This window comes from Tachypleus tridentatus, chromosome 2 (genome assembly GCF_004210375.1).
Source record: "Tachypleus tridentatus isolate NWPU-2018 chromosome 2, ASM421037v1, whole genome shotgun sequence".
NCBI lineage: Eukaryota > Metazoa > Arthropoda > Merostomata > Xiphosura > Limulidae > Tachypleus > Tachypleus tridentatus.
The window spans coordinates 48,789,680-48,812,630 of NC_134826.1; the positions used below are offsets into that span (position 1 = coordinate 48,789,680).

The 22,951-nt window shown below is 33.4% G+C and overlaps 1 protein-coding gene across 7 annotated transcripts in view; it reads left to right on the top strand.

Annotated features, from left to right (window-relative positions):
• The window catches only part of LOC143243155 (uncharacterized), a 67,904-nt gene that overhangs the window by 25,215 nt on the left and 19,738 nt on the right, over positions 1-22,951 (top strand). For all 7 annotated transcript variants that reach the window (XR_013024122.1, XR_013024118.1, XR_013024109.1 and 4 more), the window contains 6 exons: positions 7,911-8,594; positions 10,815-11,222; positions 13,167-13,482; positions 14,954-15,322; positions 16,632-16,799; positions 21,564-21,793. Coding sequence is in view for 4 of the 7 variants with exons in the window: in XM_076486958.1 (XP_076343073.1) it covers positions 8,181-8,594; positions 10,815-11,222; positions 13,167-13,482; positions 14,954-15,322; positions 16,632-16,799; positions 21,564-21,793 (1,905 nt within the window). In the remaining 3 variants the exon portion in view is untranslated. The remainder of the gene's footprint in view (positions 1-7,910; positions 8,595-10,814; positions 11,223-13,166; positions 13,483-14,953; positions 15,323-16,631; positions 16,800-21,563; positions 21,794-22,951) is intronic.

The window sequence follows — 22,951 nt, forward strand, 5'->3', positions numbered from 1 at the left end:
AAATTAAAACAGACAAACAAACAACCCAAAAGGACATCTTCGTCATACAAGGAGACTGGTATACAAAAGATGGTGAGAATGTATAGATGGTTCTGCAATACTGAATCAAACGAAAGAGGACTCAGGCTGCTGGAGTTTGTCACAATCTGTGTTGACTAATACTTTTGTGGCTCACAAATGATCCAGAAGACGGACCTGACACAGTTCAGGTGGACAACATCAAAACAAGATTGACTATATTGTGGTGAAAAAACACTTTCGAACATGGATTTAACATTGCCAGAACTTGAAGTTTTCTGGGAGCAAACATTGGAAGTGATCATAATTTGTTGATGATATTCCATCTCCATCTGAATAAAATCAACAAACCAAAGCACACAAGAATCAAATTTGACCTTTGAAAGAGCCTTATGTGGCAGAAACCTTCCGAACAATGATTGGTGAGAAATTTGTATATATTACCATTTTGGGTGACGAAGATATGAGATTCGATGACCATCAGCTTCAACACAACATTGACAGACGCAGCCAACAAAATCCTTAGTAATCACTACTGGACTAAGAAACTCTGGGTCACACCAGATATTCTGAATGTATGTGATAAAAGAATCGGAAAAAAGGAGAAGGCATTCCTTAAGGAGTGTAAAGAGTTAAGTCAACTAGAAAGTAAAGGCATGGAGTACTGGATAGAAGAATAGTGCATTGAAATTGAAAAAGTCTTGAATAAGAATAGCAGTAAAAAACGTAACTTCTAAAATATCTAACAATCGTAAAACCAGGGCTAGCCACACCACCAAGACAAATCAGAAAAAAATGTCTCGTAGAAGAACAATATATCCCTCATCAGAATATTGCTCAGAACAATACAACCACAAGACCAAAAATACTACACTGCCCTCAAACAACGGAAGAGGATAACTATCCTGTACTTCGCAAGGAAGTAGGAAACGCAGTGAGATCAGTGAACAAAGGGAATTCGGTTGCAGTTGACAATATAACAGCAGAGCTGGTTTAGGCTGGGGGAGAATCTTTGATCACTGCCCTCGGAACAATCTGTAGTAAGATCTGGCAGACAGGAGAATGGTCCATCTCTTGGACTCTGTCACCAGAGTGAAGTCATGTTAAAAATCATGAAACAGACTCAAACCCCAAAAAGGAAAAAAAACAACAAAACATTGCTGAAGAACAGGCGCTGTTTCGAGAAGAATCAAATACTATAGAACAGATCTTCAATCTTAGATATTTTTTGTGGGAAATATCTCTGAAATCAAAAGGCTTTTAAGAGGATTATGGCATATAACCATGAAGCGACAGTCTTGTGTGAGTCATTAAAAACTTTTCTGACAAGGCCATGAGTGGATTCCTTATAAATAGCAACTTAGACGACTGGTTTTAAACGACGGTTACAGTTCGACAGGGATGTTTGCTGTCACCAACCATCTTTGACATATTTATAGAAATAATTATGACTGCCTTGGAAGTGCAAGTACTCGTGCAAAATCAGAGGTAATCCAATCGCTAACCTTTGCTTTGCAGACGACACTGATGGCTTAACAGGAGAAGAGCAGAACTAACCAGATTGGAGGAATGTCTTAATAAAACATCTACAGCTTAACGTAGAGATCAGTGTTTATAAGACTAAACTGATGACAAACAACATCAGTATTGAGATCAAAGATCTTGCGCATCTCATATAAAGATCATGATGCTAACGAAAATCCAACAAGCTATTAGAGTATTAGACCATACGAAGGTCTCTTGACCACTGTCAAAAAAACTGCAACTGAAGTGGTATGTTTACCTATCACAGTTATCTGGCTTGGGAGAGACCATCTTGTGAAGACACCGTGAGAGGGAATATGAGAAGAGGTGAGAAGACAACATTAAGGAGTGGACAGGCCTGGAGTTAGTCAGTTCCCGGAGGGTGGTGAAAAATCGGGAAAAGTGGAGAGTGGTGGTTGCAAAGTCGTTAGTAATGCTCCAACGACACCGAGTGTTATGTGACAAAGTGAAGCGATAACTTGTATTTTAAGAATTGTAAAATCTTGTTTTTGTATTATACTTCTGTTTATTTATGTTTTTGTTTGTGCGTCTGTATGCGCGCGTAAATATTTTCGTATTGTATAAGTGTGCATAATAGCGAAAGTGGATGTGCCCTTACCGACTATTAATATTTGGTTTAAAATTAGTCTTGGGTTAAAAAGCACACAGCTGTCAGTGATATCGACTCTAGGATGTTTCATGTATTAATTTTGTGTGACTGACTTGATTTGTTACGCGTTACATATGACGTCAACTTTTCTTGCAATTATATCATATCCGGTTAGGAGTCATATACAAGTTTCAACGGTTATAATTATAATTAACATTACACTTGTAGAAGTAAATTATAGCAGTGTAATAGACCGTCTAAGAAAAACATATGTATTATAGAAGTAAAAAGATTTTAAACAATGGTAAAAGTGAAAAAGATCGTACATAAGAAAAAACGTGATATAAACGTAACATTTTTTATTGTTTAAAACGATAGTGGAAGTGAATAAAACCGTCTCTGAGATAAAAGTGCGTATTATAGCCGTGAGTTTTTTATATTTTCTCTTATTGACAAAAGTAGTTAAAACGTTCGCTCATCGCATCTTTTTTTATCAAAAATAATTATTGTAGATAGTACAAGAGAATTACTAAGAGGGTTAAGGTTTGAAAGGCACTAATTGCCTAGACTTAAACTATAGGGTCCGACAGGTGGTTAAGGCGCTCGACTCGCAATCTGAGAGTCGTAGGTTCGAACCCCCGTCACACCAAACATGCTCGCCCTTACAGCCATGGGGGCATTACAACTTAACGCTCAATGCCAATATTTGTTGGTAAAAGAGTAGCCCAAGAGCTGGCGGTGGATGGTGATTACTAGCTGCATTCCATCTAGTCTTACACTATTAAATTAGGGACAGTTAGTGACGATAGATCCAAAGTCTTACGTATAGAATGTTTTCAATTTATTACAAAGGCAGTGAGGCAGTTTGGATGAAACTACAAATATGATGTCGAACCATATATGAAATATATTAATGCAATATAATAACACAACGTACAATGCGTGAATTTTTTTAGCTTCTTGTGTATTTTAATTGTTTATGGTGCAAATTTAGGATTATAACCCCAAAATCATCCCCTTTTCTCTTTCATTTGGGCTTATTTAAATAGGCATAGTTGAATAGCATCTTCGAGCTGTGTGTACAGAAGGATTATGATAGACAAGACATTCCTTTTATTTCATTCATTTTTATGTGCCATTTATGATAAATTATTATTTTTTCCTTTATCAGTTCTTTCTCCTATTTGCAGAAGTTCCAGTTGAAGTTTTTTTTTTTTTTTTCCAGTTATCTTACGTGGGTTATTTTTCATCGCATAAAGAAATTATTGCCGCTCTATGAACTGGCGTAGCTGTACTCGGCTGTAGTTTCATGTGTATTATCTATCTAAACTGTGAGGCTTAGCGTTGCGAAATCTCGCGAGTACAATAAGCGGCGCCGTCGTTCAGAACAGGGGGCGCTCGCTGCATTTTCGAAATAAGATACACGTACAAAACTGCTCTTTTATAACTTACCCTCAAAATGGCAGTTTACTTGGTTTAATTGGAATATAGAATGTGTCACGTTGGTCAGAAAGTTTGCGATCGTGGGCGTGTTTTTTAGTTAAACAGGAGTGAAATGAGAGGATTCTAAAATTATAATGATGTGTAGGCTCTTTACTGATTTAGTGAATCACCAAAACCACTCCTACAGTTATATTGTAGTTTGTTTAGCTGAAGTAATTATTAATACGTGAGAGAGTAAAGCTTAAAAGCTGTTGCGTTTTAACACATTAACAAATATAATTCACTTATTATTATTCGGAGCTCTGCATAATGTAGAATTGTTTTGTAGACGACGCTTTTGATCCATCTCGCGACTTGTTTTAACAGAAGTTCTTGTGGTAATTTTATGATATACACTTATCATTTTTAGTTTTTTTGTAGCGTTAGTTTACACAGTGGGCTATCGCTTCTCTGCCCACCTCGAGGAAACGTACACCAAGCGTCCGCTTTTTCAAATCAGTAAAATTATCGCTGATTCAACAAGGGATTTCATAATATTAGAATTGCTAATGTTTGTAGTATTTGTAATGTGTTTGTTACGTATGAAGTATTGTGCGTTCATACACACTTACATTACACAATGTTATGGCATAAGTTGCAAGTGTTAAGAACACTTACGACCGACCATTGTCATCAAACGTACTTGATATCTCAAGTGTATATCAATTGCATGTACAATTCTACGTGAACTAGTTATGTTCGGTACGTTGTAATAAATACATAGCGGTTATTTCGATGAATAAATCTCTGTGCTTGGCTCCACCTTCCTTCCGTTTATGAATGTATTCTCGTAAATTTAGAGCTTGGGATATAAAAAAACAAAACAAACCTTGCACACATTCAGTTGGAATATGATAAAAATAAGACAATTAAACAAAAGCAAGCAAATTAATAGTTTTGTGTTGATTTTGTTGCTAAGTGTTGTTATATTACAAGGCGTCGCTTTTGCAGTGAAAGATAATTGTATTAAAACCGGGTAAAGAACATTCTGTGTGGTTGAGAATGATCGTATTAGTGTTGGAAAAGTTGAATCTGTTTTAAACACATTCTACCTTGCTGTAAAGGCTTTAATTTCTAAGAAAATAAGACTATTAAAAATAAATGTTCTAACAAAAATAACTAACTGAGAAAGGTTATCAATGTTTTCTGTAACTTTTAACCGTGAAAATGACTAAAATATAATATTTGCATCAAATTTAAATTGTGACTTCTTAAAATCTGAGTACGTGTTCAGTAAATATGAAAAGTTCATTAAAATTTAGATGGTTAACTTTGTCCCTGAACGATTTCGCGGAATGTGTTCTAACAGAATTGGATTTCGAAGTGGTTGGTTAGACGATTGTTCTAACCACGAGTAATAAATTTGTTTTAACAGTACGTTATTTCTCTGTTCGTAAATTCAGTGTTAACTGACTTCTGATCAAAGTAAACTATTCTCGCAAGGTAGAACCAGATATTTACACAGTAATGGGTGCAGGTTAATTAAATGTACTATTCCAACATTACCATTTATATAAGTGGTATTGTTACATCAATGTACGAAATTACGCATGGTGATTAACAGAAAAACATGGAGTACGTTGGAGATTAAGCCACCGTAGACTTGAAGGTGCTAATTATTCGTTGTATATTAAATCACCGTAGAGTGAAAGGTGTTAATTACAAATATACAGTTGTTGCTACAACGTTTTTGGTAGTGTATTTCATGAATTTGTAAACGAGGTATTATTTCGAAAATCACGGTATATCATAACGCATGTATAAACACAGATGTGTACATGCAACCTTACAAATATACACGTGAACTGTAATGTTTTAAAATAAAGATCGAGAAGTGAGAATTTGGTAAAAGTGAATGATTAGTAGCCGCAAGTTATGTAAGAAAAAATATGACAGAAAATATAACTAATTAAATACATACTGATTAAATATTTAAATAATAATTTTTAAAGTTAAAAAGCACGTGGACTTTGCAATTAATTATTTTACGAAGGATCATGCATGACCTTTTCGTTTTTTTTGTTTGTTTTTTCCTTTGGTTGCTCTTTGTCGTGATCAATGTGGGGTTATTGAACGCGGTCTGAAGAGCCTTTATAAGATAAATAGTGATTTTTTGTTGTTGTTGGGCCCCTCAAGTGGTGATGTACTGCGGGAGAAAGCACGTGGTACTATGGCCGGTGTTTCCCCTTAAGGTATATCGTCTTTTTCACGTGCACATCCAGGTCTCTGACTCATCATAAGGTCACAAGTCACTCGAGGTCATTGGATTCATTTGTGTTGTTATACGGTTTTAGGTGACGTGTTCACAACACCACCCACGGACTGACATCCATCGGTATAAAAGAGGGAGAGGGAAAGATTTCTATGTTCATATTGTACAGAAATGGTTATTGACGTGGTATTTCCGAGAAAAAGATTAGCGTATTGATTAAAACCAGAGCAAACGAATAAACAAAAACTGAACTTGTATCGAAATATTAAAACTTTACAAGATAATTTGTTTCAGCTGTTTATCCGTCTTTTTAAAAGGCAATACAAAAAATGCATTAGTTTCATAATATATTTAATGTGTATCTTTATATATTTTCTTCACATTATCAATACAGCTATCTATCCGGAAAAAAGTGTGCTGTGTCGGTCGAGGTTGACTTTACTCTGTTTGAAGATGTTATTAATTCAACGATTTTCATGGTTTAAGTAATTAACTAAATCCATTTAGAAGTGGTTTACCATCAGGCTTCAAAATTTCTTTACCTGATAAAAAGTCGTGAATAATTGTGCCTACTTCAGCCGTTTTTGATATAAGTATGAAAATTTATACATACGTAAACAACAGAAACACATTTATGCGGTTTAATTTGAAATTAGTAATACTAATACTATCGTAGAGTCTCATAAACAGAATAATACATCAAAGTCGTAAAGGTTTTGTAATACATGTATTGATAGTTCTGTTTGTTTTTATTTACTCTCTTGCTTACTTAATATCCACGGTTGTCAATTGTATAACTTTGCCCCTGACAAAAATCTCAAGTTTATTATACCACTACTGTGTTAGTGTTGAGTTTTAATATGTTCAATGACTTCTCTCCCCAAGTTAGATAACTACACAGTAGATATGCACATATCAAAAGTAAACGTTAACCAGTGAACTAGTGAACCCAGTCATACAATACTCGGGAAATATTAGTTTAAATAATTTAGTTAGGCCTGTTAAAGTGGTTATCATACTTTAACTCAATTTAAGATAAGCAAGTATAAGAGAAAATATGCCACACAAAGGGACACTAATTTATGAGGGGAACCTCCAAATTAATGTAGTTCGTTAATCTGATTTTAGATTTGGCTCCAATATGTGTGTATTATTGCTTCCCTTCCCCTTCCAAGTGTATTGGATTTTGAATGAAGAAAAAAAGAAATCAAGCTATGATTGGATTGTTCGTTTAGCAGACGACAGTTAGCTTTGATTTCATGAAATGAAAGTATGGGGTTATTTGGTGATAGTACTAGACACAAAAATAATGGCATGTATTCAAGGAAATAACATATTTGATATGTATTGCAGAAAATGAGACTTTTTTTGTAATAGAGTAACACACACACACACACACACACACAAATACCTTTGCATAAAACTTAAACTTCTCCTTAATTGAAAATAAAGTACAATAACACATTGAAAACGTTGTAGTTCTAAGTTTTGTGAACTGTTAAAAATGAATAGCCACAAGATTTTCTAATGCTCCGTCTTACCATTGACAGTTGAAGTTCACAGTTAGTTCATTATTAGCAACCTTTTGTGTAGGAAAATTATATAGTGTTTTAAAGCAAGAATATTCTGTGAACTTTGAAGTTTGAATGTAGTTGCTTAAGTAAATGATACATTTCAAAATAATTATTCATCCTTTATATTTATTTGTATGGATTTGATTTCAATTTGGTGTGTGTATTGTGTTATATCAAAAAACAAACAGTATTTGTGATAAATCAATAAAAAGAGATGTTGAAAATTAAGATTCTGCCATAAATGTATGAAAATACAATGTTTATAACCATTGGACAGCATATTAGTTAGAATATTTGCTCACTCGAGTCTATCTGGAGAAAGCCACATTCAAAAAATAAGTGTATAATGCAGGAATTTTTTAAATCACAGGTGATGATGTTTTTAAAATATCCTATCTGATTTGTACCACCATTAAAATTGAATGGATATTTTATGTATGTGTGTATTTTATTACATTTTCATTAATGTGTCACTTTTTTTTCCATTTAGATATCAAATAACAAATAACTTGGAAAATGAAAAGACCTGTTCCTTTACAGACTAGATTATGGCAATAGAAATGGTACATATCATATGGAATACATCACTGAAGAAAGGAGTACCTGAAGAAAAGAGTATTTTTTCATGTTCTCCGTGAATAAAAAACATTAGTTCATTATTTTTAGTAACCGAAGCTAAATGCTTATAACAAATTATTACTTATCTGTGATTATCTTTATGCAACTTTGGTCTCTAATGAATTTAGATTAGTGTTTGATAATGGAGAAAAATCGTGGAGGATCGAGCGATCCCTGCATGGTCAAAGGTTTTCAAAACATTACTAAGACTGAGATAGGTACTATGCTGATGGAAGATGATGATGGTAGTGACGAAGAGGTAATGCAGGTTGTAGCCAATGAGGCAGTGAACCTTCGTCTGAGGAAACAGCAAAGGGAAGTGAATGGAACGATAGTTAAGGATGATCAACAAAGTCGAGAACGACCTATGTCTTGGGAAGGAGAACTGTCTGATGATGATTTGAAAAACCCAACATCAAATGACTCTAGTAAATTTCATTGTGTGCTAAAAGGTTCCAGTGAACTTGAACATTCAACAAAAAAATCCTTATGTATGGTAAAGAAGAGTGATATTGTTAATTCTGGTGATGTGGATGTAACCACAGAAAACTTTAAGGTAAAGTGATGGTGTTTGGTTAGGATGAAAGTTACCACTCTACCAAAAGATGGTTTAGTTCTTGTGTTATTACTGAACAAAAAAGAAGGTCACTACTGTTTATTACACTATGTAACAAAATCTTTACTTTTTCTTGTTCTTGGCCAGAAAGTGTTATTTCCTAATTGCTTATGCCTAAAGTAAATGGAAAATACCTATTTTTCTCTTCAAACTTTACTTTTGTAACCTGAGAGTGTATAACGAAAACATGATGGGAGACTATATTTGTGAAAGTGATTTACATTAAAGTCGCAAATCTCGAAAAACTACTCACTTCTAAACATTTTTGTACAACTTTAGTATATATACATGTAAATCTTGATTCATATGTTGTCTTATTTAGACCTTATGTAAATGAAAATGTGCAAATTTGCTCATTTTTACATAAACAAAATAGGTTAATTTGTAAATTTCATTATCCAGGTCACAAAAGCAAAGTTTGAAGGGAATAATGGCCATTTTCTGTACTTTTTACAACATGAGCAATTAAGAAATAACACATACTATCCAGGAACAAAATTTGTGTTACATAGTGTTGTCAGTGATCAGGCTTAGTTCTAGTGTTACCACTGGACAAAAGAGAAGCTTATTTCTGTTTATATTATCAGTAATAAGCCTTAGTTTTAATACTACCACTTCAAAATATGTTTACTGCTATTTATGTAGTTATTAAATACATTTAGTTTTAATCCTATACAAAGGCACTCTGATGGGGATGGTTTGAGACAATTGTTTTTTTTCAGTTTTCTATTATACTATCAGTGTTATTATTAGATGTTAATTCTTAACCAAGAGCATGTTCACAGAATCCATATCTTTTTGGAAAGAAGTAAGTGTGCTGATAAAATACTAAAACTAACAAGAAGTAAATATTAATATGGGGGTTTAACGATATAGACGATATATGCAGCCAGACGGTTACAGGTGAAAATGATAAAAACTGATAGAGAATCAGTTTTGATATGTGAAATAATATATGTAGTGGTGGTGGTACACAGTGAGAGAATGTAGATTGATTCAAGTGAGATAGTAAACAGATAAAGGTATTGTGGCTAAGTAGATTCTAGGACTTGGTACAATGTTTCAACCGCTCATGTTATCATCCTTAAGTGGACAGGTTTTAATGATGGAGGGGGTTTTTGTATTTAAATCAGCATTCAACAGTATAAAAGTGAGCAAACAATGTCTTTAAATTACAGAACCAATAGTGGTTACGTATGCAACTGCATATTAGTATACCTGTTGACATATTACTTTATATCTTAATCTTTCATCAAATCTTATAGCGTAGGCACCTGTATTAGCTGGAATTCCACCACTGTAGGTAATTCTACATTATCAGGTTTTAGTAGTTGTACATTTTTAAGTTGAGGTTAGTGGTGTAACCAGAGGATATTGGCTCCAGTGCAGTTACCTATAATACTACATGTATACGTTCCAAACATCACAAAAAAGTAAAGAAATGAAAAGAAATTATCATTGCAAGGTCTTCCAAAGTATGACTTAAAACAATTCTTGTGGATCTAAACAATGTCATGCACTGAAAGCTAACTTTCATTTCTAAATACTCCTCACTTGTTAATATATTAAGTTTTTAATGTAATAATATAAGTGTCTACTCTTTATTTCTTTATAACATACATAAAACACTAAAATGAACATTATATTTAGTTAACATGACACACAAAAGACTATAATGATTATTACACAACCATTTCGAGACATAAGTACCACAGCTGATATTTTTTACACCATCTTTTGGCAGTTGTTGTCGTACAGGTGTGTAATGTTTGTGTTTTGAATGTTTTTATTTTATTGATGTCCGTGTTTGGACATCTTTCAGGTGCATCTCTCAATGCCACTGCATTGAAATAGTTACACCACTGTTTATGATACATGAACAAGGTTTTAACAGCTATACTTTTGACCTGTGGTAATAGTGTGTGGCCAGGCTTTAGGAACTATCTACACAGCTATGTAGATAGGTTTTTTAATCTAAGTTGTAGCAGTTATAACGTCTGTTTAAAATACAAGTGAACTATCTAAAATGTAAGAATTATAGTTTAAAAACTGTTTATTATTAACAATAATAATTATTTTATTGTGGTAATTTGATCCTTGACATTAGCTGCTGTTTAATTTTCAGTTGTTGTATAATGTTATTCTGCTTTACTTTATCAGGTGTTGTCCCATTTTGGTGCAGTGAAAAGAAGCAATAACAGTGGTAGCAGCATTCATAGTCCTCAGATCACATCTTCAACTCATCATCCTTCTGTGTTAGATGCAGGCTGTAGTCCATTTTCTAGTAGCGTTCTTACACCATCTGCCGTTTATCCAGCTGATGTCCACTCTTCCCGACAATCACTGGATCTTTCAAATACCTGCAGTTACAACACGAACCTTGAAGCTACTCTACCCAGTTCAAGGTCCTCTTATTCTCCTGCTGAAAGTCCAAGCATTGGTAGGCATCATGGGCCATCAGCAGTGTATCCTGTTATACAGAGTCCAAATTCACTAACACCTCCTATAAGAAAGAGTAAAACTGGAAGCAAGGGAGCTGGCTATACTCCCTCAAACAGTCCTCATCAGGTATATTGTACAAAATGTTTTAAATTAATTCACTTTGGTACAACCTGATTTTCAAGAATTGTTGCCTTGAACTTTCTGTGTGAATCAAATCATAGGTACTACAATGAAACTTTTCTACTGATAATAATAGCGACTGGCATATTTGTTTCAATAGTCCATTATGGTGTGTACACTTGTCTCAATTGTAAGCTCTAAGAAATTTCATTACATATAGAAATTTAATGAGGGTGGTAAGGTACTAAATTTTGTCACATTCAAGTAATAATTATTAATTAGGAAAATAATTTTCATAGCTAAAATGTTTTAACGCAAGATTAAAAGTAAAAGTTTGAATATAAAAATATTTTAATGTAACTGTAAAACATTATCATATTTGTAAGACACGTACATTTTATGAACCTTTGTTTTTCGTATTAGATAGGAAAAAAGAGACTCCAGTTTCTTGCAGGTTTTAAAACAAATTTTGTAATTTTTTAAATCCAACTGTGCAGTTTGTGATGAATCTGTCTTGTGTGAATGTTCGTTTTTGACAGATATGATGTTCAGATTAAACCTTGTTGAAAAACAATAACAGACATAAAAATTTTGCTAGTCTCAAGACATTCATTTTAATTGATTTGATTGATTATTTGGAATTAAATGCATAGCTACATAATGGGCTATCTGTGCTCTGCTCACTGGATATCAAAACCTGGTTTTTAGCAGTGTGAGTCCATAGACATACTGCCATGCCATTGTTTTTTAATTTTCTAAAATTTTCATATGTTTTATATATACATTCACTGAAATAATTTCTTTTAATAGCTTTCTACATTATAGAGCATAGGGAAGTTTGAGATACTTATTGCTTTTAGTTGTGCACAAAGCTACACAAAGGGATATCTGTGCTTGGCCCACCTTGGGTATTGAAACCTGGTTTCTAGTGTCATAAGTCTGCAGACATACTACAATGTCACTAGGGGAGTTGGGGATAAAACTGGAGTATGTAATATCTGGAAAAAGTTTGTATTTATTAAAAATATTCTTGAACAAAAGCTGTGGCTTAGGGTGTCCATTTTACAGAGACAAAATCTCAGTAATTTAATTTACTGAGGTGTTATTCAGCTTTCTTTACATATCTGTTGGTCATCATTTTCTCTTTTAGGGCCAAGCATTGATTGTTGTACTTTTGCTATATTCTTTTTAAAGTATAGGATACAAAAGCAGAACATTATAGAAACATTAGAAGACTGTCATAGCCTTCATTTTACTTGCAAGTGTAATTTCAAAAGGAGTTTTGAGTACATTTAATAAATGCATTAAGGATGCGCATGACCATAATGGAATATTAAACAAAAGAAAGTTATCAAGAAAAAAAAATCCCTCGGTAAAATAAGAACAAAATGAAAGGTTCTTCTGTTATGCCTTCAGAAATAAAAGCTACTGTCATTTTGGATCATGAAGATGGTAATTAGGATATCAGTGAAAGTTGTCCTTTACTAACATGTTTGATATAAATGTTGATAGTTATCTGCTGTTATTAAATTTTTTTGATAATTGTTTATGCTGAAATATTTAAATTTTTGGTTATATTTACACCAATTTAACTTCTTTGTAATAGGCTATCTTTGACAAGCAGTTTGGATGTTGTGTCAAAACCAGTTTCAGTTTTACTTTTATAGACTCAAGTCTGAATATTACAATAACTACAAGTGAAAAATTGTATTCCAAGATCCAATGAATGTTCACGTCATCAGATCTTGTAGTACAAGTTAAGTTACAAATTCAGGGTTAAATAAAATAAAAAGTTGAAATATGTTACATTTTTGTAGCTCTTGATGATGGAAGCCTATAGAATAGAGAGAGGGAGAGAGCTAGGTGTTTTCATGTCTTGCACATCACTTGTAAAATTATTTGTTTTTTAAATTTATTTGAAACACCTATTTTGATGTGTGTTGATTGTAGGATAGACCCTTGGTAGTGGAAGGTTACCTTTATTCTGCCCTTCAGGGTCCTAACCAGGTCAGACACCATATTCCTGATGGTCATGCTGTGGCATCTCCTAACTGTAGTCCTGCTCATTCCAGGAACATGCCCCTTAATAGACCTATACCTTTTGGGGCATCTCCATCTCCTACTCTTCACCAACATGTTGCAGGTATTAAGCAAGACCACATCTTGGCCTCGGCTTTGGAAAGGCCCGGTTCTTACAAGTATAGTTCTCCTGAAACTTGTTCTTCATTGTCTTATCACCCCTCAGGACAGGAGTCCAGATCGACAGGTTAGTGAAACAATGCAATAGCAAGTGAGAATTTTTAATATCCAGTTAATTGAAAAAAAATTATGGCATAATGTTTATCTTTGTTACATGTGTGAAGTAGTAAACACTCTAAGTGGAGAATAAATTAATAAGGTGGAAAAAAACAACTCTTGTTACACTCTTGGGATGTGCAAAAATGAGGCATGTTTCAGGTAATAAACTGAAATTAAAAATAGAAGATAGTACTTTATCTATTTCATTATTCAGTTCTGATGCAATTCTGTTTATTATAAAAGTTTTTCAGCTTATAAAAAATATTTGCAGCTTAGCATTTAATTTTCTTCCATTCTAGGTTCAAATTACAAAATAAACCAGAAATGGAAAATCTTTAAAAAAACACAAAGACCACAATTTTCATGAAAGTGCATAATAATATTGAGGATATTGTGTGTTAAAATTTAAACTGTAACTTTTTTGTTTACTTTGTAACTTGCCCCTTTTTATTTATTTTTAATTGATTTTCAATTAAATATAAATGAAAATAACCATTCAAGATTATAAAGTGCTACTTAATTTTTAATTTAGTTCAAAGAATTTTGTTTTACCACTGGTACAGAACTTACCACTCAGTATTCACTTTCATTAAAACCTGATTTAAAATGAAAAACATAATTCCATCTATTAAGGAAAGAAAATATTTTAATCAAAACCAGTTTGACAATTTTACTCAATGAGAATTTTAATAATTTTACGTTAAGTTATTAACCAAAGTAATATTTTTCAAAACTGGCTAAAAACTACCTGGGTAAGTTTTATGACAGCAATATTTCTACAAGTTACAAACCAAATCCAACACAAGTTTATAATCTTAAGAACTTTCATATAGTTATGTCACTGATATCAGTGTCATAGAACATGTGTTGAAGTATAAGACTTAGAGAGAATATAGCCATGTTTTACACGATGAAAATTGCAAACAAATGGTTCCTAAATACTTGAAAGAAACATACTTGAGATTGGTAGCAAATTATATGGCAACTGAATCTTGAAATGCATGGACAAAAAAAATATAATTATATTGGAAATTATTTAAATGAGAAATTTATTGGAGTTCAGAGTTCACAAAACCTGCTGAGTGAGAACTTTTGAAACTCATTAAGCCTTAATTTAAACTTTGTGAAATATTACGTTTTGTTAATTGAAGGAAAACAAAGTCACTAAAAGCACGGACACTAAGCCTGACTTGTACCTTGGCACAGCCTGTGATTGAACCAGTAATCAAGCTGAATTCCATAGTTCCTTTGTGGGAGATTTGATGCATTTTTCACATAATTTTTGAAGAGTTGAATGAAGTAATTTATTTTTCAATGATATATATCACCAAATTAACACTAATATTTTTTGTCAAGATATCAATCCCAAAGAAATTGAAAATTTCTACATATTGCCTCAGATGGGTTAACTATCTAGTAATTTTGTTTTTTGCACGTAGCTTCAAGTGCCTCAGATGAATCTACAACCAGTGACTTTGCAAGTCCAACTAGGATGCCACCTGAAAATTGTGAGGACAGCCAAATTCCTGACTTACCATCGAGTGTTTTGGGAGCATCAGGCATGACTGGAATATCTCGTCAACAGCTTCTGAATGGACCATGTCCCATTTGTGGAGATCGTATTTCAGGATTTCATTACGGAATATTTTCTTGTGAGAGTTGTAAAGGGTTTTTTAAAAGAACTGTACAAAATAAAAAGAACTATGTTTGTCTGCGAGGAGCTAGTTGTCAGATTGTGATAAGTACTCGAAAGAAGTGTCCAGCTTGTAGATTTGATAAATGCTTGAAAATGGGCATGAAACTGGAAGGTAAGATTTTGCTGTAATTGTAAATTTTTGCAAATTACTTGGATGCTAAATGTTGTATTGTTGTTTTATGTCAACTACTAATCATTTTAAATAAATGTTACATAGAATATATTGGTAAGCATGGAAAATGTACAGTGATCATTTGTTTTTTTATATAATAATAATAATTTAAATTCTGCACGTAACCTATTTTAAAACATGCAAAATAAATATTAATAATGTTGTAAGCTATTAAAGAAAGTCTTCACATTTGAGAGTAATAAGTGCTTGGTTATTTCTCAAACACATTTTTCAGAGCTTTTTAATGTTTCAAACAGAAACCCTATCCATTTTTGAATTTTTTTTTTTTTTTACCCATGAAATCAGGGGCATAATTTCATAATTTATTGGGGGTATATTGTGGGGGATTCAGAGGTAATAGTATGCACAGGCCTTATTTGGAGTTCTTACATGCTGCTGTACACTTACAGATTAAAATCTTTGTTAATTTTCTGTTGGAGTATTCTAGATGTCATTCATATTATGTTGACTTTCAGAGTAAGCTTAATGTGAAAAAACAAAAACAAAGTTCAGATAATCTGAACTCTAAACATTATTTATCTTTATAAATTTTTCTGTTGTTTTAGTAAGTATCAGTTAGTTAGTATTAGGTAATAATATCTAATATTCAAATGTTGTTGAACAGTGTTGTATTAATTTGTGATCTAGTACCTTCAACAAAGTGATTAGTTACTATTTCCTTTGTACACTACTGAAATACGTTTTTGATGATGAGAAACCCACTTGAAGTAAAAATGTATTCTCAAGGTTGCTGGTATGGGTATTATCACTTCTATTAAAATAAAGTATAGAACAACTTTTCAACCTTAGAGTGTTTGTGAAATAATCAGTTTGCAAACTTTATTAACCTGAAGATGGCCAGAGTAGGGTGGAATGTTGTTTTATACTTTATATTAAAGGTTTATTACCCATACCAGCTGTCTTGAGAATACAATAACAGTTATTATAAATTTTCCATTGTAAGAACTGAAGCACATTGTGTCATGTGGTTCCGTGATGAACAAATAGCATTGTTAAGCGTGAATAACATTAAATATTTGTCTTAATCGATTATGCTTAAAAATCTGTTCTATATATTCATTAGAGGCAGAATGGATTATATCAAATTTTTTAAGTAGCTTTCGTCATTCTTGTGCATATTTGTCATTGAATTATTGCACATAGGAGGTACTCATAAAAATTAGAATTTGATGTTTTTTATTAATTAATTTTTGTTAATAAATACATTAAAAAGTGAATTCAATTTCAGCGATTCGAGAAGACAGAACTCGAGGTGGCCGCAGCACGTACCAGTGTTCCTATGCCTTGGCAAGTCAGTCAAGTTGTGATTCTAAAGGGACAAATAGTGTCTCTTCATCCTCTAGCAAGGAACAGTTACATATCAAATCAGGACTTCCTGTGCCAGGCTGCAGTAGAGGTTAGTAGTTCCTTCAATTTATCAGTATACATTTTGTTTGGTTAATTAGTGACATGATAACCTTGGTTTGTAATAAGTGTCTTTGCAGCATTAGCTAGAAGGTTTATTTTTTTGCTGTGTTGGTAGAATACTTACTTTGTACTTGAGAGGTCCCAGCTCTGATCTTGTTTATTGGAGATTTGGATTTCCACAAACATTGAAGCCCAGTAATTGGTCTTCCATTCCACCTTCAGATAAGGCCTAAGGATGGGCCTTATTTGAGGGAGGTGGAGAAAATTTCTAATGCAAAGCAGCCTTTATATTAAAAGTTTTAGAGTGAAAGTTGAAGAAATGAATGGAAAAATATATATACCACACTCAACTCCAGTAAGTCTCCCATTTTGTGGTTTTTAATATCTGTAATGCAAGCCAAGTAGAAGTGTAGTATAAAGGTTTGAAGGTGTTTAAAATATATCTTGTATTACAATTATAGCAAAAGTTATTGCTTTTCACATACACTGCTGGCCAAAATCTTAAGGCCAATGAGCATAAAGAAAAAAATATGCATTTTGCATTGTTAGATTCAACCACTTATTTGAGTAGAGCTTTGAAAGATAAAATTAAGAAAAGGAAAAATAAAAATAAAAAAACGTTTTAGCATATGGTAGGGAAAATGTGAACACTATGAAATTAGCCTAAATACTAGCTGGTCGAAAGATTAAGACCACACTGAAATGAAGCGTTAATTGGTAAACACCAAACAAAATTTAGTAATTTGTGTTCAAGCATTAGCATGGTCAACATCTCCCACTGACATCTCCTGTGTTACATTGAGTAAAAACATGGCAAAGGCTAAAAAGTTGACAGAGTTTGAATGTGGCAGAATTGTTGAGCTGCAAAAGCAAGGTCTCTCTCAAAGTGCCATTGCTGGTGAAATTGGACATAATAAAACTGCTGTTGCAAATTTCTTAAAAGACCCTGAGGGATACGGAACGAGAATTTCAAGTGGTCAGCCCAAGGAAATTTTGTTAGTGTTGAGCAGGAGGATTCAACGGGTTGTCCGGCAAGACACCAGCCAATTGTCGAACCAGATTAAAGGCCTTACTGATGCAGAATGAAGCTCAAAAACAATAAATAAAAGCTTTAGAAACCATAAAAGTCTTCAAAAACCACTCCTCCTTTCACACCACGAAACAGCTTGGTTAAACTTTGCTGAGAAGCACCAAACATGGGACGTAGAAAAGTGGACGAAAGCTTTGTTCTCTGATGAGAAAAAATTTAACCTGGACAGTCCAGATGGCTTCCAGTGTTACTGGCATGATAAGGATATCCCACCGGAGACTTTTTTACATGACACACTGGAGGAGGTTTCATCATGATGTGGGGTGCTTTCTCCTTCCATGGAACAGCAGCTGGCTTCATTGGCCTTGTTAGAGAGAGCATCCTTATTGATTGAAGACCCTTGCTTTTGTGGAAATGACTTGATCTTTCAGGAGGACAATGCTGCAAACCCACAATACCCGCATAACAAAGGACTTTTTCATGGCGAATAATGTGATTTTTTGGACCATCCAACGTGTTCACCCGAACTGAACCCCATTGAAAATGTTTGGGGGTGGATGGCAAGGGAAGTCTATAGAAATGTATGTCAATTCCAAACAGTGCATGATCTTCATGAAGCCATCTTCACCACTTGGAATAATATTCCAGCCAGCCTTCTGCAAATGCTTATATTGACCATGCCAAAGCAAATGTTTGGAGTTATTCACAATGATGGCCATGCAACTCACTATTGAGACCACTTGTTGGACATTTCCTACTTCTTTTTGACATGGTCTTAAACTTTTGACCAGCTAATATTTTGGCTAATTTTATAGTGTTCACATTTTCCCTATTAAATGCTAAAAAAAAGTTTGTTTTTGTTATTTTCCAGTTTCTTATTGTCATCTTTCAAAGCTCTACTTAAATAAGTGGTTGAGCCTAACAATGCAAATTGTATATTTTTTTTTATGTTTATTGGTCTTAAGAATTTGGCTAGCAGTGTATTTATACTCGGGCACACTTACACAGAACCCAGGCCTCAAATATGCAGGTACTGGAGGTTTATCATGGTGCCTTCTCGATATAAGTGAGTAAAATTATTGTACACTTTATGATATGATTGAACAAGAAATATTAACCTAAAACGTGATATTGGTTGGGTAATAATGAAAAAAATGTGATTGGACAATTATGTGAGAAGTATCTACCCTCTGGCATTATAGCTTCCTTTAATAATCAAGAGGCAGGTGAAGGAGAGTTTAATAGTAAGATACTCTTTACTCTTGTTCTTGTTGTGTCTGCCAGCTCTTGTTACTAGGATGCTTCTCATACTTATTGGGCCAGGTGGTTAGGGCACTCAATTCACAACCTGAGGGTTGCAGGTTCAAATCTTTGTCTCACCAACTGTATTCTCCCTCTCACCATGGGGCATTACAATGTGACAGTTAATTTCACTTTTTGTTGGTAGTAAAGTAGCCCAATAGTTGGAGGTGGGTGATGATCACTAGCTTTCTTCCTTCTAGTCTTTTACTTCTAACTTAGGGACTGCTAGAGCAGACAGCCCCTGTGTAGCTTTGTGTATAATTCCAAACAAAGCAAATAATTTTTAATAATTATGAATCTCATCTTTGTAGCTCTGTTCTAATTAAAAGACAGTACTGTTCTTCTGTCATTCACTTTAGCAAATGCCTTTCTGCTTCTCTGCTTTCTGTACTGTGTGTACCACTCTCTGCTCTTGTTTGTATCTCATCATTAGTGACATGTTGATAATGTTCTTTGGGGGACCAGGTTCCAGACTGTTGCATCATTGTTCTGAGATAGCTAATGAAAGACTGATACAAGAAGTGCTGTCATCTGTTATTTCTTTTATCTGTGCATTTTGTGTCTGTTAAATAAACAGGTATGCAGCATATCTTGTTAGCCAACAATCCTAGTGAAAGAACCTTTTAAATTGTGCTGCTTTTATCTCTTATGACAAAGACTTCCTGTGTTCCACAGAGATGGTCACTTTTGGGCTCTACTTTTACCTTTGTAGCAATGCCATCATTATCACATCCACATCAACTGTTTCTTATGCATGTGCTACTCTTAGACTTTTGCAGTTGCATGTAAGCTTTGATAAAGTTGTTTCATCAGCCATCTCTTTTGATAAAACTGTTAGAAACTGTAGAAAATACAATGCTTCTTTAGTGTCAAAGTGTAGTGTTCCCAGTGCTCCTTATAACTTGAAATTCAAACCACTGAGGTTTGAAAACTCCTTCATGAAATAATTATCTAAAATAGGGTGATATAATTTATTAGCAATAAGCTAGGTAGTATTAAAAAGTTTCAGTAGTGTATATTGAGCTCAACCTCTGTTACGTCAGTAACTACAGGAGTGGATATTTAGACTGTTCTGCTAGTTATACAGGGTGAAACATTGAGTTACAATTAGAGAAAAATACAACTTTACACTTTATCTGACATTGTTAACAAAAAAAAAGCCTAAATTACCAAGTTATTCAAAATAAAGAGGTTGCAGTACTTCTGATAACAGAGATGCAGGGTATGGACAGTTCAGATCTCAAATTTATTTTACTACACTCGCATGTTGGTTATTAAAATGTGTTCAGTGCTACCAGCACTGAGCTTCATTAGTTTCTCTTCTTATTGTTTTAAGAGTGAGTATATACAGCATATTCTGCATGTAACCACTGGATGTTTGTGTGTATACCTATTTTTAATAATTCATGAATGCACTTTGATTCATCAGGGGCTCTGCACCTAGATGACTGATTGGGTTTAAATAAACCCTTTTAAATCACCTTTAGTTACTTCATTCATTGATCTGGCATGGCCATGTGATTAAAGTGCTCGACTCGTAACATGAGGGTCGTGGGTTCGAATCCCCGTCACACCAAACATGCTCACCCTTTTAGCCATGGGGGTGTTATGATATGATGGTCAATCCTACTATTTGTTGTTAAACAGATAGCACAGGAGTTGGTGGTGGGTGGTGATGACAGCTGCCTTACCCCTAGTTTTACACTGATAAATTATGGATGGTTAATGCAGATAGCCCTTATGTAGCTTTGTGCAAAATTAAAAAAACAAACAAACAAACTTCATTTACTGGAGGAGTTTACCTAAAACTAGACAATTAGTTACATGGAGTGAGGCTTTAAGTTAAAAAAACAAAAATCTTTTCATTTTCTTTAGCACTGTCAAAGAAAAAATTTATTAAATTATCAGTTTACATAAAACTAAAGGATCTGAATGCTCATGATAGCTTGAAGTTCAAACCATTCAGAATTAAAAGTTTTGATTTTTTGTTAATGTACAGTTGTTTGATCCATTGGAACTGAACTAAGTGTTAAGATTTTCATTTTTTTATAATTAAAATTAAATTTTTAAAAATTATGTTTAAAAAACAACTTTTTAGGTGGCTTTTATTTTTATTCTTGAATTCCAAACATTTTTTTGTAGGAATTGTTCAGGGTAAAGTACGAGGTGCTATTAGATTTGTATGTGTTACAAGGTGTTTATACTTTCTTAAATAATGAAACTGGTGTTAAACAATTTAGTACAAAAAAAAACAAATCAGATATTCATATAAGTTTTTCTATCTTAATATTATTATGCGGATACATGGCTTAAGTGCATGTGTGATATTTTGTGTGGAACTTTACATACAACTATAATATGTCCAGACATTTACATAACTTGTTCTTCTTGTTTTTGTTATAAATATTTTTGATTTGTTAGAATCTCTAGGTATACAAGTATCTTCTACACAAGGATCACAACAAGTTCCTCAACTTATTCAAGAGATTCTGTCAGTAGAACACCTGTGGCAGTATTCAGACAAAGACATAAACAAAAGTGAGGAGAAGGTTAACAACAGCGAGTCGGACTTTTTTAGTAACATTGCTGACAATCGACTCTACAAGATTGTTAAGTGGTGCAAAAGTTTACCTCTATTTAAGGAAATTCAGGTAAGGCAACTGTACTTGTGAATTTTAAAGAGAAGAATTGAGATAAAGTTTACAGTTGTTTAAGGGAAACAGCAGAAGAGCCAGTACCTTATAAAGATATAGAACAAATTATGAATGACACTGAGAAAATGCTAAGGATGTGGTATTTTTACATTCTGTTTTTCTGTAGTGTGATTTGTATTTGACTTGCTTGCATATTGAACCACACACTTTTTTTTGTGTCGTTATTTAGTTCCTTGATGACACTATTTTTCTAGGTGGAGGAAAATGAGCTGAAAGTTACTCTTCCAAACTGGGAGATGGCCCTGGTGTAGAGTCAATCAGCATTGGCTCTTAATTGTTGATTATGGTGATAGTTAACTGCATTTTCTGAATGTGAATTACTAAGTTATGTTATCAGTCAAACCTTGGCTTGCTTACTTTTACATTTAGTTGTGGATCTCTGCGTTTGATAACTTTTTGATGTTTATGTGCTGTCCACAATCTTGTACTTGTTTCACTCATATCTGTGTTTTATGTTATATGCACTAACATCAAATTAAGTCATCAGGACATGAAAAATTAAATAACAGTTTAGTTATTGAAAGACAGCATAACAAACAATGCCTACATGTGAAAAAACAGACAAACCCTAAAACTTATCGCTAAACTATAAGGCAAATCTGTGGCAAACCAAATAAAAAAAAATCAGCTGTTTGTACTTTAAATGTGTTTGGTTAAACATGATATAATCAGAACTCTCTGTAATAGTTTTTAGGTCATAGTCTGTATAATCCATTAAATAGCCAATAGAAACAGATCATCACCAAGGGAGCTCAAACCATTACCATCTTTTATTTGAACAAACATGAACTGCAGATAAGTTCTATCTAAAAAAAATGTTTTCAAGAATGGTTTGAATGTAGGTAAGGTGTATACTTTGTCGAGGGTCAAAGAACTTGATAAACAAAGGTTATAGTAAGCTTTGCTAAGCAGATATAATTAATCATCTGAAGAAAGTAGTTGTTGTTTTTTGTAAAGTGAATGTGTATTTGGTAAAATATAATCAGCTAAAATATGTTTAAACCAGTTTAATTCAAATGCCACAGAAGTTGATAATATTAAATTATCTATAACATGTTACTCATCAGCAGTCTTACCTGAAACATGTAACAAATA